This window comes from Eschrichtius robustus, chromosome 3, assembly GCF_028021215.1.
Source record: "Eschrichtius robustus isolate mEscRob2 chromosome 3, mEscRob2.pri, whole genome shotgun sequence".
Taxonomy (NCBI): Eukaryota; Metazoa; Chordata; class Mammalia; order Artiodactyla; family Eschrichtiidae; genus Eschrichtius; species Eschrichtius robustus.
In genome coordinates this window covers 35,611,751-35,627,802 of record NC_090826.1, presented here as the reverse complement: position 1 = coordinate 35,627,802, position 16,052 = coordinate 35,611,751, and the positions used below count along the sequence as shown (strand labels likewise).

The 16,052-nt window shown below is 43.5% G+C and overlaps 1 protein-coding gene across 1 annotated transcript in view; it reads right to left on the bottom strand.

The window, feature by feature from the left end:
* CFAP57 (cilia and flagella associated protein 57) overlaps positions 1–16,052 on the bottom strand; it is a 74,225-nt gene that overhangs the window by 47,040 nt on the left and 11,133 nt on the right. The window contains exons 4-8 of the mRNA XM_068537922.1: positions 15,217–15,424; positions 12,034–12,186; positions 2,074–2,213; positions 1,120–1,285; positions 304–417 (exon numbers count right to left, since the gene is read on the bottom strand). Coding sequence (XP_068394023.1) covers positions 304–417; positions 1,120–1,285; positions 2,074–2,213; positions 12,034–12,186; positions 15,217–15,424 — 781 coding nt within the window. The remainder of the gene's footprint in view (positions 1–303; positions 418–1,119; positions 1,286–2,073; positions 2,214–12,033; positions 12,187–15,216; positions 15,425–16,052) is intronic.

The window sequence follows — 16,052 nt, the reverse complement described above, 5'->3', positions numbered from 1 at the left end:
CAGCTCTGTCTGATTAATTCCGACCCACTCCTTAGGACCAAGACTTTGTGAACATCCCAATTTCCCTCATCATGCCCACTCCTCATCACTTCCTCTCATAACAACCCATATTTTTCTTTCACTGAGTTTACTACAGTTAGTACTTAAATCTGTCTGTGCATTTGTTTTATTGTCATTTCCCCCAACTAGACAGGGACCTTCAAGCGAAAGGAATCACTTCTCTTTTGTTCACTTATACCGCATTGGCTAGCATGATGCTTGGCTCTGTGTCCTTGTTTCCTTGGACACTGTTCACTCACTTACCTTCCCTGTGTGTCCTTTCAGATTTGAGACGTTCTCCAGGCTGGTGGTGGAAAAAATGTGAATCACATTCCCATTGACTGCAGCAAACAGGTGACCTCCGTTGCTAAAGCAACACTACCAGGAAATACAGGAAGAGAGCAAGAATGAAAGACAGAGTAGTCTATCTGGAGGTTACAGTGGAGTTCAGGGTGAAACCATGCGTAGGACTGGGAATCAGGGGAAGGTGCAAATAGGACTGAGAAGTGGCTGACATCTTCACTTTCACTATTCCTGTAGCTCATATTGGCCAAGATGCTGACGCTACCACGTGCACGAATCATGAAGGTGCTTGGATCAGAGAATAGAACCCTCATTTTGTCTGCAGAAGAAGTTTCAGAACAGGGGAGCAATTCCTCAAATCACTGTCTTGATTCCACAAGTCACCTCAGGGGGAAATCTGATGGGCTATTGTCTCTCCCTGTTGCTCATTTTCCCTGGCCCCTCCCAATCGCCAAACTCGCCTTCCCAGCTGTGACTCCGATTCTGTGATAACTTTCTTTTTAATGCTTTAAAAAAAGAATTACTCCACAGTCACAGAGAGGACTGATCACAGGTGGGATCTCACATGGTTTGGTTCAGTGATATATTTTGGTGGGCATAAAAGAAAGAGGATAGAACCAATATACTCAATACGTTTGGTGGGAGAATTGGATTTCTTTTTAAGCCACCAGAATTCTCTAAGACAGTCTTTGGTCCTACCTCCCCAGTTGTGCTAGTTCTTGATATTTCAACTCTGGCTTTCCAAGAAACTGGACCTTTATCTCCAGCAGTTCTTACCTCTTTGCACCCTCTGACAGAATATTCTTTGAAAGAACGTATATCATCAATGAGTAGATTCATAAGGCGTAGTTTGTCAGCAAACCCTACTACAATGTAGTGTCCAGATGGGTGAAGGCTGATTGTATAAGCTTCTTCTTGGTATTCCTTAAATAGTTCCAGGGTGCTGTGAAAAAGATAAATTATTGAATATAAGTCTAGCCCACTGAGTCCCTCAAGTCCTCCATTGTGTCTGGTACATATTTTTATCCTAGCGTCTGAGATACTTTATTACTCGCAATTATTGGTGCCTCTTTTTCTAGATTTTGGTTACTTGGGGATAGTGTCCAGCAATGAGTATGGCAAGTAGGGGGACTGAATATGGGGTTGTCTGGAGATGTGGAAGGCACAGCTCCATTTAGATTTCCAAATCAGAAGTATTGCACAATTTTTTTTCCAGCAGCCCCAGCAGCTATATACAAGAGCAAAGAAGTTACATTGTGGGGCCAATCTAGGCTGGAGATTCTCAAGGAAGCTATGCCAGGAGGAAAAAATCACTGGGAGCCTAAGGTGGTTGGGGCAGTGATCTGGATTCAAAGGGCGAATCAATGGTCTGGAGAGCTCCATGGGACAAAAAGCAGGTCTAGTGGGGGTGAGGGGATAGGAAAGCTAGAAGGACACAGGAGGTACGTAAGGACGGGAGATATTGGGATGTTTCTTTATGTCCCTCGTGCCAAGCATAGATGTCTGGCACGTAGCAAGTACTGAATAAAGTACAAAGTGATTTTCTAGCTCATGCAGGAGTGAATAGTAAAGAGAATAAGGTAGCTTGACTGACTTGATTAAAAAAAAAACTTTTCCAACTGAAAGCTTCTAAGTAATTAAAATTTCAAACCTCTAATTAAAATAATTCGCATGGAAAATTTAACAACTGAAATCGTGCATATCACAGTAGCAAAGCCTTTCATTCCTTACTTTGATTCGTAATTCCAGATGCGAACAGACCGATCCACAGAGCAGGTGGCAATGAGGGGCTTGCGGATGCAAGTAGCTAGACCAGTGATGGATGCTGAGTGTAACGGGTACATCAGATACTCAAAGTGGGCAGTCTCCCCCTGGAGAAATCATACAGAATGAGATCAGGCAGAGGAAGCAAAAGGCTGGTTATGCACTCCAGCTCTCATTACTACTTATGGACGTTAATTAGCCCAGATGCACAAAAATCAGGCTGTGGGCAAACTGCTTTAACATTATGCATATTTTCCTATACCATTATTATTTTAAAACATCATTTTAATGGAAATAAAATATTTTATTCTATGAATATACCAGAATTTAATTTATCTATCCTTCTACTATAGGAATATTTAAGTGGTCTCTGATTTTTGTTAGTTAGGGGTAACACTAGACTAAATATTCTTGCATGTAAGTCGGTGTTCCTCTCTGATTACTTCCTTAGATACTGTAGGGTAAGTGCCTGACATTAAGCTTTTGAGTCTCAAGGCATCTATTTCAAAGGACATCCATCTTGAATAAACATATTGCCAGTTGTATGACACAGCTACCAGCCAAATAACCTGCCAAGGAATTAAGTCGTCCCCACCCTTGAAGACCCCTTTTGTAGAAAGTCCTGGATAACTTAAATAACTGACTTCTTGAGTGACCCCACTTTTCTCTTCCTGTGCCCTAATTCCCACTCTCATGGCTAAATGACCATTAAATAAATGAAGAGTGGACTCGCAAAACCCTAGACACCCCACTTTCAAACCCTAATAAAGGCAGAGCCCCAGGTCCACCTCTCTCTTTACCCATGGCCTCACTGTGTGGCCCTTGGGCTTGCTCTGTACCCTCCAGGACCTGTGAGTAAGAAATCTTGTTCCTCAAAGTTCCCTGATGATTTTTGATGAAGTACATCCTACAATCACAATAAGAACCAAAGGGCCAGTCAGGCCACAGCATTGGCCCTGGTGTGGGGAGTGCATGTGGGGCCTTTGCTGGGAGTAATACAGCCCCCGGGGAGTGCCTCCGGCATTCCTAGCTGATGGCATCACCACCAATAGGTTGGGACCCACACAACAGATGTATTTCTAGAAGTGGAATACAGGGCAAAATGGTGTGAATGATTTTCAAGATCTTCATGAGAACTCCCAAATTTCTCTGCAGAGAGACTATGTTACTCCACCAGCAGCAGCAAGGAGAGTTGGGTGAATGATTTTAAGTTAAAATGTATCCTATTGCACTGCTCGTGTAGATTCCAGGTGTCTGTCATCAGAGACATTACACCTGGGACACCGGAATGAGGAGTGATGACTGGGGAATTTAATGAAGTGTACATACTTTGTTCACAAGCCAAGGCAAAGGCTGAGCTGGCAATCCCCTCAAATCCAGACGCTTCCCTTCTCTACTGTGTCAGAAAGAGGTGCTGGGCTGGGGTGGGGGTAGGCACAGATTATTCCCGTTCTTCTCCATCTGCTTCCCCTTCTTTCTCCAATATCTTCAATCTCGCTGTCTCTACTAGCACATTTCTACTAGCTTTTTTTTTTTTCCCCCTGAAGGATGAGCAAGAACTAATGTGGGGAAGGGGACAGTATAAGAGTGCCCCAGGCAGAGGTAGGAGCATACTGAAGCCTTTTGGCAGAGGGAACATGCAGACTCATGGTGATCAGAAAGGCCAGTCCTATCAGGTGGAATGATGGGATGGGGCTGTGGAGGGCAGCCTGGGCCGGACATTGCCCAGCCCTGTGCACCTAGTTCAGTTCTTCTCAGAGCACCAGGAGGGAGGCCACTGAAGGATCGCAGCTGTGACGACGGTGGAGGTGGTGGAGGATGTGTATTTTGTGATAACCACGTCTGGGATTTGAGAAGATCACTCTGGCAGCCAAACAGAATGTAATTCAGGGGCTGGAGGGCAGAGTGTACATGCAGAGACAGGCAGGACACTTTTCCAGCCTGGGAGAGAGAGTGGAAACACTCCCTTCCACAGAAGGTCCCATTCTCTGGTCTAGTTCTCTCCTCCCCACGCAGCCTTCCTTCTGAGAGGCCCTGCCCACCAGCAGGGAGAGACGCTCTAGGCAATGAGCTCACCCCTCTACACAGAGAAAGTGGACAGATTGGAGATCCAGCCATCAAATTAGTCCTTTCTGAGTCCTTGTGAATGAGGTCCCCCCAGGTGAAATGATAAAAATGTCTTAGTTTGGGGTATACAACATAATGACTTATATATTAGCCGACAAGCTTTTAAGTACACTCAAATCTCTGTTATGTTAAAACAAAAGCAATTCTCTCTTTTCCGCCATGTCTCTGTACCTCATTCTATGAGGCCAGTATTACCTGGATACCAGAAGCAGATAAAGGCATCACAAGAAAACTACAGAGCAACATCCATTATGAATGTAATTTTTTTTTGAATTTTATTTTATTTTTTTACACACCAGGTTCTTATTAGTTATCCATTTTATACATATTACTGTATACATGTCAATCCCAATCTCCCAATTCATCCCACCACCAACCCCCCCCCACCACTTTCCCCCCTTGTTGTCCATACATTTGTTCTCTACATCTGTGTCTCAATTTCTGCCCTGCAAACCGATTCATCTGTACCATTTTTCTAGGTTCCACATATATGTGTTAATATACGATATTTGTTTTTCTCTTTCTGATTTACTTCACTCTGTATGACAGTCTCTAGATCCATCCATGTCTCTACAAATGACCCAATTTCGTTCTTTTTTATGGCTGAGTAATATTCCATTGTATATATGTACCACATCTTCTTTATCCATTCGTCTGTCAATGGGCATTTGGGTTGCTTCCATGTCCTGGCTGTTGTAAATACTGCTGCAATGAACATTGGGGTGCATGTATCTTTTTGAATTATGGTTCTCTCTGGGTATATGCCCAGTAGTGGGATTGCTGGGTCATATGGTTATTCTATTTTTAGTTTTTTAAGGAACCTCCATACAGTTCTCCGTAGTGGCTGTATCAATTTACATTCCCACCAACAATGCAAGAGGGATCCCTGTTCTCCACACCCTCTCCAGCATTTGTTGTTTGTAGATTTTCTGATGATGCCCATTCTAACTGGTATGAGGTGATACCTCACTGTAGTTTTGATTTGCATTTCTCTAATAATTAGTGATGTTGAGCATCTTTTCATGTGCTTCTCGGTCATCTGTATGTCTTCTTTGGAGAAACGCCATTTAGGTCTTCTGCCCATTTTTGGATTGGGTTGTTTGTTTTTTTGTTATTGAGCTGCATGAGTTGCTTGTAAATTTTAGAGATTAATCCTTTGTCAGTTGCTTCATTTGCAAATATTTTCTCCCACTCTGAGGGTTGTCTTTTTGTCTTGTTTGTAGTTTCCTTTGCTGTGCAAAAACTTTTAAGTTTCATTAGGTCCCATTTGTTTATTTTTGTTTTTACTTCCATTACTCGAGGAGGTGGATCGAAAAAGATCTTGCTGTGATTTATGTCAAAGAGTGTTCTTCCTATGTTTTCCTCGAAAAGTTTTATATGTCCGGTCTTACATTTAGGTCTCGAATCCATTTTGAGTTTATTTTTGTGTATGGTGTTAGGGAGTGTTCTAATTTCGTTCTTTTACACGTAGCTGTCCAGTTTTCCCAGCACCACTTATTGAAGACACTGTCTTTTCTCCATTGTATATCCTCGCCTCCTTTGTCATAGATTAGTTGACCATAGGTGTGTAGGTTTATCTCTGGGCTTTCTAACCTGCTCCATTGATCTATATTTATGTTTTTGTGCCAGTACCATATTGACCATATTGTCTCGATTACTGTAGCTTTGTAGTATAGTCTGAAGTCAGGGAGTCTGATTCTTCCAGCTCTGCTTTTTTCCCTCAAGACCGCTTTGGCTATTCGGGGTCTTTTTTGTCTCCATACAAATTTAAAAATTTTTTGTTCTAGTTCTGTAAAAAATGCCATTGGTAATTTGATAGGGATTGCATTGAATCTGTAGATTGCTTTGGGTCATATAGTCATTTTCACAGTATTGATTCTTCCAATCCAAGAACATGGTATATCTCTCCATCTGTTGGTATCATCTTTAATTTCTTTCATCAGTGTCTTCTAGTTTTCTGCATACAGGTCTTTTGTCTCCCTAGGTAGGTTTATTCCTAGGTATTTTACTCTTTTTGTTGCAATGATAAATGGGAGTGTTTCCTTAATTTCTCCTTCAGATTTTTCATCATTAGTGTATAGGAATGTAAGAGATTTCTGTGCATTCATTTTGTATCCTGCAACTTTACCAAATTCATTGATTAGCTCTAGTAGTTTTCTGGTGGCATCTTTAGGATTCTCTATGTATAGTATCATGTCATCTGCAAACAGTGACAGTTTTACTTCTTTGCTAATTTGTATTCCTTTCATTTCTTTTTCTTCTCTGATTGCCATGGCTAGTACTACCAAAACTATGTTGAATAATAGTGGCGAGAGTGGACATCCTTGTCTTGTTCCTGATCTTAGAGGAAATGCTTTCAGTTTTTCACCATTGAGAATGATGTTTGCTGTGGGTTTGTCATATATGGCCTTTATTATGTTGAGGGATGTTCCCTCTATGCCCACTTTCTGGAGAGTTTTTATTATAACTGGGTGTTGAATTTTGTCAAATGCTTTTTCTGCATCTATTGAGATGATCATACGGTTTTTATTCTTGAATTTGTTAATATGGTGTATCACATTGATTGATTTGCATATATTGAAGAATCCTTGCATCCCTGGGATAAATCCCACTTGATCATGGTGTATGATCCTTTTAATGTGTTGTTGGATTCTGCTTGCTAGTATTTCGCTGAGGATTTTTGCATCTATGTTCATCAGTGATATTGGTCTGTAATTTTCTTTTTTTGTAGTATCTTTGTCTGGTTTTGGTGTAAGGGTGATGGTGGCCTCATAGAATGAGTTTGGGAGTGTTCCTTCCTCTGTAATTTTTTGGAAGAGTTTGAGAAGGATGGGTGTTAGCTCTTCTCTAAATGTTTGTTAGAATTCACCTGTGAAGCCATCTGGTCCAGGACTTTTATTTGCTGGAAGAGTTTTAATCAGTTTCAATTTCATTACTTGTGATTGGTCTGATCATATTTTCTATTTCTTCCTGGTTCAGTCTCGGAAGGTTATACCTTTCTAAGAATTTGTCCATTTCTTCCAGGTTGTCCATTTTATTGGCATAGAGTTGCTTGTAGTACTCTCTTAGGATGCATTGTATTTCTGCGGTGTCTGTTGTAACTTCTTTTTCATTTCATTTTTCATTTTCCTTTCTAATTTTATTGATTTGAGTCCTCTCCCTCTTTTTCTTGATGAGTCTGGCTAATGGTTTCTCAATTTTGTTTATCTTCTCAAAAAACCAACTTTTAGTTTTATTGATCTTTGCTATTGTTTTCTTTGTTTCTATTTCATTTATTTCTGCTCTGATCTTTATGATTTCTTTCCTTCTGCTAACTTTGGGTTTTGTTTGTTCTTCTTTCTCTAGTTCCTTTAGGTGTAAGGTTAGATTGTTTATTTGAGATGTTTGTTGTATCTTGAGGTAGGATTGTATTGCTATAAACCTCCCTCTTAGAACTGCTTTTGCTGCATCCCATAGGTTTTGGATCGTCGTGTTTTCATTGTCATTTGTCTCTAGGTATTTTTCGATTTCCTCTTTGATTTCTTCAGTGATCTCTTGGTTATTTACTAACGTACTGTTTAGCCTCCATGTGTTTGTGTTTTTTACGTTTTTTTCCCTGTAATTGATTTCTAATCTCATAGCATTGTGGTCAGAAAAGATGCTTGGTATGATTTCAATTTTCTTAAATTTACTGAGGCTTGATTTGTGACCCAAGATGTGATCTACCCTGGAGAATGTTCCATTCGCACTTGAGAAGAAAGTGTAATCTGCTGTCTTTGGAAGGAATGTCCTATAAATATCAATTAAATATATCTGGTCTGTTGTGTCATTTAAAGCTTGTGTTTCCTTATTAATTTTCTGTTTGGATGATCTGTCCATTGGGTAAGTGAGGTGTTAAAAGTCCCCCACTATTATTGTGTTACTGTCGATTTCTTCTTTTATAGCTGTTAGCATTTGCCTTATGTACTGAGGTGCTCCTATGTTGGGTGCATATATATTTATAATTGTTATATCTTCTTCTTGGATTGATCCCTTGATCATTATGTAGTGTCCTTCCTTGTGTCTTGAAACATTCTTTATTTGAAAGTCTATTTTATCTGATATGAGTATTGCTACTCCAGCTTTCTTTTGATTTCCATTTGCATGGAATGTCTTTTTCCATCCCCTCACTTTCAGTCTGTATGTGTCCCTAGGTCTGAAGTGCATCTCTTGTAGACAGCATATATATGGGTCTTGTTTTTGTATCCATTCAGCAAGCCTGTATCTTTTGGTTGGAGCATTTAATCCATACACGTTTAAGGTAATTATTGATATGTATGTTCCTAGTACCACTTTCTTAATTGTTTTGGGTTTGTTTTTGTAGGCCCTTTTCTTCTCTTATGTTTCCCACTTATAGAAGTTCCTTTGGCATTTGTTGCAGAGCTGGTTTGGTGGTGCTGAATTCTCTTAGCTTTTGCTTGTCTGTAAAGCTTTTGATTTCTCCATCGAATCTGAATGAGATCCTTGCTGGGTGGAGTAGTCTTGGTCGTAGGTTCTTCCCTTTCATCACTTTAAATATGTCATGCCACTCCCTTCTGGCTTGTAGCGTTTCTGCTGAGACATCAGCTGTTAACCTTATGGGAGTTCCCTTGTATGTTATTTGTCATTTTTCCCTTGCTGCTTTCAATAATTTTTCTTTCCCTTTAACATTTGCCAATTTGATTACTATGTGTCTTGGCATGTTTCTCCTTGGGTTTATCCTGTATGGGGGCTCTCTGCGCTTCCTGGACTTGGGTGGCTATTTCCTTTCCCATGTTAGGGAAGTTTTTGACTATAATCTCTTCAAATATTTTCTCGGGTCCTTTCTCTCTCTCTCTTCTCCTTCTGGGACCCCTATAATGTGACTGTTGGTGTGTTTAATGTTGTCCCAGAGGTCTCTTAGGCTGTCTTCATTTCTTTTCATTCTTTTTTCTTTAGTCTGTTCCGCAGCAGTGAATTCCACCATTCTGTCTTCCAGGTCACTTATCCATTCTTCTGCCTCAGTTATTCTGCTATTGATTCCTTCTACTGTATTTTTCATTTCAGTTATTGTATTGTTCATCTCTGTTTGTTCTTTAATTCGTCTAGGTCTTTGTTAAACATTTCTTGCATCTTCTCGATCTTTGCGTCCATTCTTTTTCTGAGGTCCTGGATCATCTTCACTATCATTATTCTGAATTCTTTTCCTGGAAGGTTGCCTATCTCCCCTTCATTTAGTTGTTTTTCTGGGGTTTTATCTTGTTCCTTCATCTGGTACATAGCTCTCTGCCTTTTCATCTTGTCTATCTTTCTGTGAATGTGGTTTTTGTTCCACAGCTGCAGGATTGTAGATCTTCTTGCTTCTGCTGTCTGCCTTCTGGTGGATGAGGCTATCTAAGAGGATTGTGCAAGTTTCCTCAAGGAAGGGACTGGTGGTGGGTAGAGCTGGCTGTTGCTCTGGTGGGCAGAGCTCAGTACAACTTTAATCCGCTTGCCTGCTGATGCGTGGGGCTGGGTTCCCTCCCTGTTGGTTGTTTGGCCTGAGGCGACCCAACACTGGAGCCTACCCAGGCTCTTTGGTGGGGCTAATGGCGTACTCTGGGAGGGCTCACACCAAGGAGTACTTCCGAGAACTTCTGCTGCCAGTGTCCTTGTCCTCGCGGTGAGACACAGCCACCACCGCCTCTGCAGGAGACCCTCCAACACTAGCAGGCAGGTCTGATTCAGTCTCCTGTGGGGTCACTGCTCCTTCCCGTGGGTCCCGATGCACACACTACTTTGTGTGTGCCCTCCAAGAGTGGAGTCTCTGTTTCCCCCAGTCCTATTGAAGTCCTGCAATCAAATCCCGCTAACCTTGAAAGTGTGATTCTCTAGGAATTCCTCCTCCCATTGCTGGACCCCCAGGTTGGGAAGCCTGACGTGGGGCTCAGAACCTTCACTCCAGTGGGTGGACTTCTGTGGTATAAGTGTTCTCCAGTTTGTGAGTCACCCACCCAGCAGTTATGGGATTTGATTTTATTGTGATTACACCCCTCCTACTATCTCATTGCGGCTTCTCCTTTGTCTTTGGATGTGGGGTATCTTTTGTGGTGAGTCGATGATTGTTCAGCAGTTAGTTGTGATTCTGGTGCTCTTGCAAGAGGGAGTGAGCGTAATTTAAAAATCAGATAAGAACAAATGTTGGCGAAAATAGAGAGAAATGAGAACACTCGTACACAGCTGATAGGAATATAAACGGTGCAGCATCTTGGAAAACTATCTGGCATTTCCTTAAATGTTTAAATATTGAGTTACTACATGACCCAGGAATTCCACTCCTAGGTATACACCCAGAAGGATAAAAACATATGTCTACACAAAAACTTGTACACAGATGTTTATAGCAGCAGTATTTATAATATCTAAAAGGTAGAAACAGCCCAAATGTTCATCAACTGATGATTAGACCAACAAAAGTGGTACAGCCATGCGATGGAATATTATTTGGCCATGAAAAGGAATGGAGTACAAGGGACTTCCCTGGTGGTCCAGTGGTAAAGAATCCGCCTTCCAATGCAGGGGATGCAGGTTCAATCCCTGATCGGGGACCTAAGATCCCACATGCTGTGAGGCAACTAAGCCCATGCGCTGCAACTACTGAGCTCACGTGCCCCAAGGAGAGAGCCCACGTGCCGCAAACTACAGCGCCTATGAGCCCTGGAGCCTGCACGACACAATCAGAGAGGGAAAACCTGCACGCCACAAGTAGATAGAAGCCCGCACACCACAACTAGAGAAAAGCCCGAGCACCGCAACGAAAGATCCTGCATGCCAAGCACCACAACGAAACATCCTGCATGCCTCAACGATCCGACGCAGCCAAAAAACAAAAAGGAGTGGAGTACTGATACATGCTACCACATAGATGAAACTTGAAAACATTGTGCTAAGTGAAAGAAGCCAGTCCCAAGAGTCCACATATTGGTATGCAATGTTCAGAAAAGGCAAATCTATACAGACACAAGACATTAGTGGTTGGCTACAGCTGGGAGGGGGGCAGATGGGATGGTGGGAGCATAATAGCTAAAAGGCATATTTTTTTTTAAGTGATGAAAATGTTTTAAAATTGATGGAGGTAATGGCTGCACAACTCTGTGAATATACTAAAAACCATTGAATTGTACACTTTAAATAGGTGAATTGTATAATGAATTATAACTCAATACAGCTGTTATTTAGAAAACCACCATTACTGAGAAAGATATATTAAAATCTCCTACGATTGTAGGTGGTTTATTTTCCTTGTTGCTCTGCCAAAGTTTGCTGGATATATTTTGAGTCCATGCTATTAGGTGCATACAAATTTAAAACTAATGTCTGCTTGATGAAGTGAACCTTTTATAAGTACAAAGTAATTCTTTGTATCTTTAATACCGCTTTTTTGTTGCAATGTCTGCAGCGTATTCATACTGGCTGTCTTTGTTATTTAAAAACAAAAAGCAATGATAAACCTTTACATATATACATCTCTGTGCACAGAAGCAGGTATAGCCGTACATTAAATACCTGAAGTACACTTGCTTGCTGGGTTAAAGACAGGTACAATTTAAATCTGACAGATGTCTCCAGCATGTTCTCCAAAGAGGCTGCAGCAATCACATTCCCGGCCACCCTTCCCCCGCCGCCCAGGGTATTGGAGCGCTCCTTACACAGACAGCTTGAAATTTGAGTTTCTTTTGCTCTGTTATGAAGTGGTGAGTGAGCCTGCACTCAGGAATTGGATTAAAATTTTCCCACATGGTGACCAGTCCCCAGGCTGGAAGGAAGTGCCGCTGGGAGACCCACCTTGCTGATCTCCGTCAGGGACATGGTGATGCTGTAGAGCTGGTTCTTGCTGGTGCTGGCGATCAGCGTTTCCTCGGAGGGGCTGAAGCACATGCAGAGCACGTCCTGTTTGTCTGACTGACTCGGGTCATTGCTCTGTGGGTCCACAGGAATCTGCCCAAGACACAGGACAGCGGTCAGCAGTGCCCTCACACTGTCAGGGTGTCCTCGGGCTTTCAGATTCTCTCAGATACTGTAGCTTATAGACTCCTGACCATGCTTCCTGGATCCTCCTCAGATGTGGAGAAGGGAGCGCTTGAGGGGCCTCCGTTCCTGTGGGTTTCCTACTCACCTTTAAGTGATTAGTGGCTGAATAACAAGGCAGCGGCACAGGTGAAACTGATCCATCTGTACATCTCAGTCTGAGATCCCCCCTCGCAACCAGCGTTAGTCTAACCCCGACTCTCGCCCAGCTGTTGGGAGCCCAGTGTGGGCGCCCACCTGCACCAGGTACACAGTGTGTGCTCCAGGGCAGTAGAGGGGAAGGTGGCAGCCCTTCTACCACGTGGAGTGGGTGACAGGGCAGAGAGAAGAGAAGGGGTCCCACAGCTCCTGCAGCGGTCTCAGGGGGCCGGGAGTTCCTAGTGGACATTATGAAACTAGATTTCCTTTTCCCTGCTATTTCCCTCCTTCCACTAACAACCAAACTTATTGAAAGTCTGGTCTGCACGTACCATCTCCACTTCCCTACCACCCACTCAGTTCTTAATTCCTTATAATGTGGCTTCCACCGCGTCATTTACTGAAACTGTTCTCATAAACATCACCAAAGCCTGATGCCCCTGCTCAGCCCTCATCTTCTAGGCTTTTCTAGAGCCTGCAGCAGTGACCTTGGCACCTTCCTCCCTAGAAGGCCCTGGCCTCCTGTGCTGCCCTGCTCCTGCCTGGAGTCCTGTCTTCCTATGTACCCCCTAACCCATCCTCATGAAGTCTACTCTCCCTGCCTCGCCAGAAGAGCAAGGGCTCTGGGAAGCCCTCCCTGACCACCCTGGGCTGAGTGGGCCCTGATGTTCCCTCAATGTGCCCACCGCACCCGGGGTTCCCTCTGCTGTCACACGCATCACACTGTGTAAAGTAGAATGGGAGCCTGCAGACCGAGGACCGTGTCTGTCCCCACGTCTGTCTCCTGGTGCTTGGAGCAGGGCCTGACACATAGCAGGCGCTCAGTGACCGCGCGGTGTGACCTCACAGCCCTCCCCCAGACAGTGAGGTCCCCGAGGGAAGTGCCCACGTCTGATTCGCCCACCGCAGGCCACACCACAGAGCCTGGCCCGTGATAGCTGCACGACGGACGTTTGTTGACTGAATGAGTGAAGGACAACACCTTCTCAGTGCCCTGCTGGATTCTCATCCTGTCCCAGTCTTGAAATTAGGAAATGCAAAGTTTTGTCCTCAGTTCTCTTTTTGGCTCTATATTTTCTCTCTCAGTGATTTCACCTAATATAAGGGTTCAGTGAAAACAATAGTAGTAAGGTAACTACAATAATAAATACTTAAAATAGTGAAAATAAAGCATTGACTACGTGCCAGATACAAGCCAAGCACTATGGGTGTGTGTGTGTGTGTGTGTGTGTGTGTGTGTGTGTGTGTGTGTGGTGGATATATTGATCTCACTCCCAAGGTCTAAACCACATATCCAACTGCTTCACTTTATCCTTGTCTCTGGTCAAATGTCAACATTCCTCAGCGAGGCCTCCCCAGGTCACTCTCTCTAGAACAGAAGCCCCTCTCGTTCCCTGTCCTTTCCTGGTTTTATTTTCGTCACAGAATTGATCTCATCCAACAATCTGTTCATATTTGCTTGTTTACTTGTTGACCGAGCTCTAAGGGCAAGTCTTAGTGTGGTTACTTCTCATCTGTATCCCAGCCCCGAGCATAGAGCCTGGCACATAGTAAACACTCAATAAATATTTGTTACATGAATAAGCACACAAAAGAATGACCTGCTTTATAGGCAAAGTAAACTCACAGTGGTCCCCCCGAGCCCCCACCCACCTTGCTCTCACCTCTAGTTTTCGTGCTGTGGCATCCTTTCCCAGCATCCAGCACAGAGCCTGGGCATTCTCCCTGAGAGCTCCTTATCTCTGGGCTCCCACATCTGCTCAGGGAACGTCCTACAGACTTAACCTTCACAAAGGCTCTCTCTGCTTCCCACTGCTGTGATCCTAGACCTCACTGCCTTTTCGCTTCAGTAACAAAAAAGCCTCAGAACTGATTCCTAACGGTGGCAATAACTAGTATCATTTATCAAGCACAGGCACTGCATCAGTGATTACACAGATGTCGTTTAATCCTTTCGATAACCACAAGGGATAGGCTATTTCCTTAACAAAGAGACACAGGTTTGCTAGATTCAGCAACTCATGTGAAGTCACTCAGCCAGTAAACCTCAGAGTCAAGTTTGACTCATTCATTGTGTATTTAACCACTTCATATCCAATGCCCCCAAATCGCCCGCACCATGCAGCAACGGCAGATTACTTTTCTGAAGCATAATGCTTCCTCACTGAAAGCAGGATGCCTGCCCATTTACATACACACTCCACTAGCTGGCTTTGCCATCTTTCACCAGCCTTAGCTCCTCTCTTTCCCTTCAAGTGACTTCAGGTCCCTCCACTGGGCAACAGACGTCTCCCAAACACACCACTTGCTCCCTGTCAGTGGTGCCTTTGCTTAATTTGTTCCTTTCACCTGGAATTCCTGATCTGTTTCTTCCTGTCAAATGTTATCCATCCTCTACGACCCTTCCTCAAAGATTATCCTCAAACACCTTGAAGCCTTCCTGGTTCTTCCCCAACCACATAAGCTCTCTCTCCACAACAGTGTGTATCACTTATTCCCCAAATATCTACTGAATGCTTGCTGTGTACCAGGTAGTTTTCTTGACATTAAATATCAATATACATTATGGGAACACTGAACTTCAAAGAGAAAACAGAATTTGCCAAAGCTCTCCCCCAGGAGTCAGATCCGGATCTCCCTAATTCTATACCCCAATTCTGTCCAACCCATCTTAAAACTCCCCTCAGGACAAATGGCTCAGCCCTCAGCCCCTCTCCCCGCATCAGACGCCCTGTCAGTGCTCTGCTGCCAGAGAACAAATGCCAGTCGGACCCCAGTATTGCTTCTTCCTCCCCTCCTTACCCGGATTTCCCTGCTCTCACGGTAAAACTCCTTCTCTTCCATCTTCTCAAACAGTAGAACTCTCCCTGGCCCAGCAGAGCAGGCAAATCCCTTGGAATAGGCTGCGATGGCAGACACCTGGGGCAGGGACAGCTGGTGGTGGCTGCCGGCCATCACGACCTGCTCGTAGGAAGGGACTGGGGAGGTGATTGTCGGAAATTCGATCAGGCTGGAAAAGAAGACAGCATGTGAAGATAACAGAGACGATTCCAAGGAGATGAATCCTGCTAGGGACGAAAAAGAAGGGCTGTCCTTGGGTGTGGGAGAAACCAGCATGAGCCCCTTTCCCACGGCCCAAATGCTCCCCTTTGGCTGGGAATGCTACCCGAGCTCCTGGAAGATGGAAGGTTATGCATTTATGTGGAAGTCTCGCAAACCTGTGTGGTCACTGTTTTCATTGTCATTATCATATTCATTTTGTTGTTTGGAAAAAAGTGGCTCAGAGGGGTTGTTTCCAAGATCGCAAAATTAATAAGGGGAAGAGCTGAGACTTGGTTTTTGTTTGTTTGTTTTTTGTTTCGTTTTGTTTTTTGTTTTTGTTTTTTGTTTTGGCCATGTTGCAAGGCATGCGGGATCTTATTTCCCCTACCAGGGATCAAACCTGTGCCCCCTGCAGTGGAAGCGTGGAGTCCTAACCACTAGACCACCAGGGAAGTCCCAAGAGCTGAGATTTGAATCCAGGTTTCCATTTCCTCCCTGCCTCCCTTCTCCTTCCTCCCTCCCTTCCATTGTTTCTTTCATTCATTCACACGTTTTCATTCATTCATTCATTCATATAACATTTACTGGAGTTATGC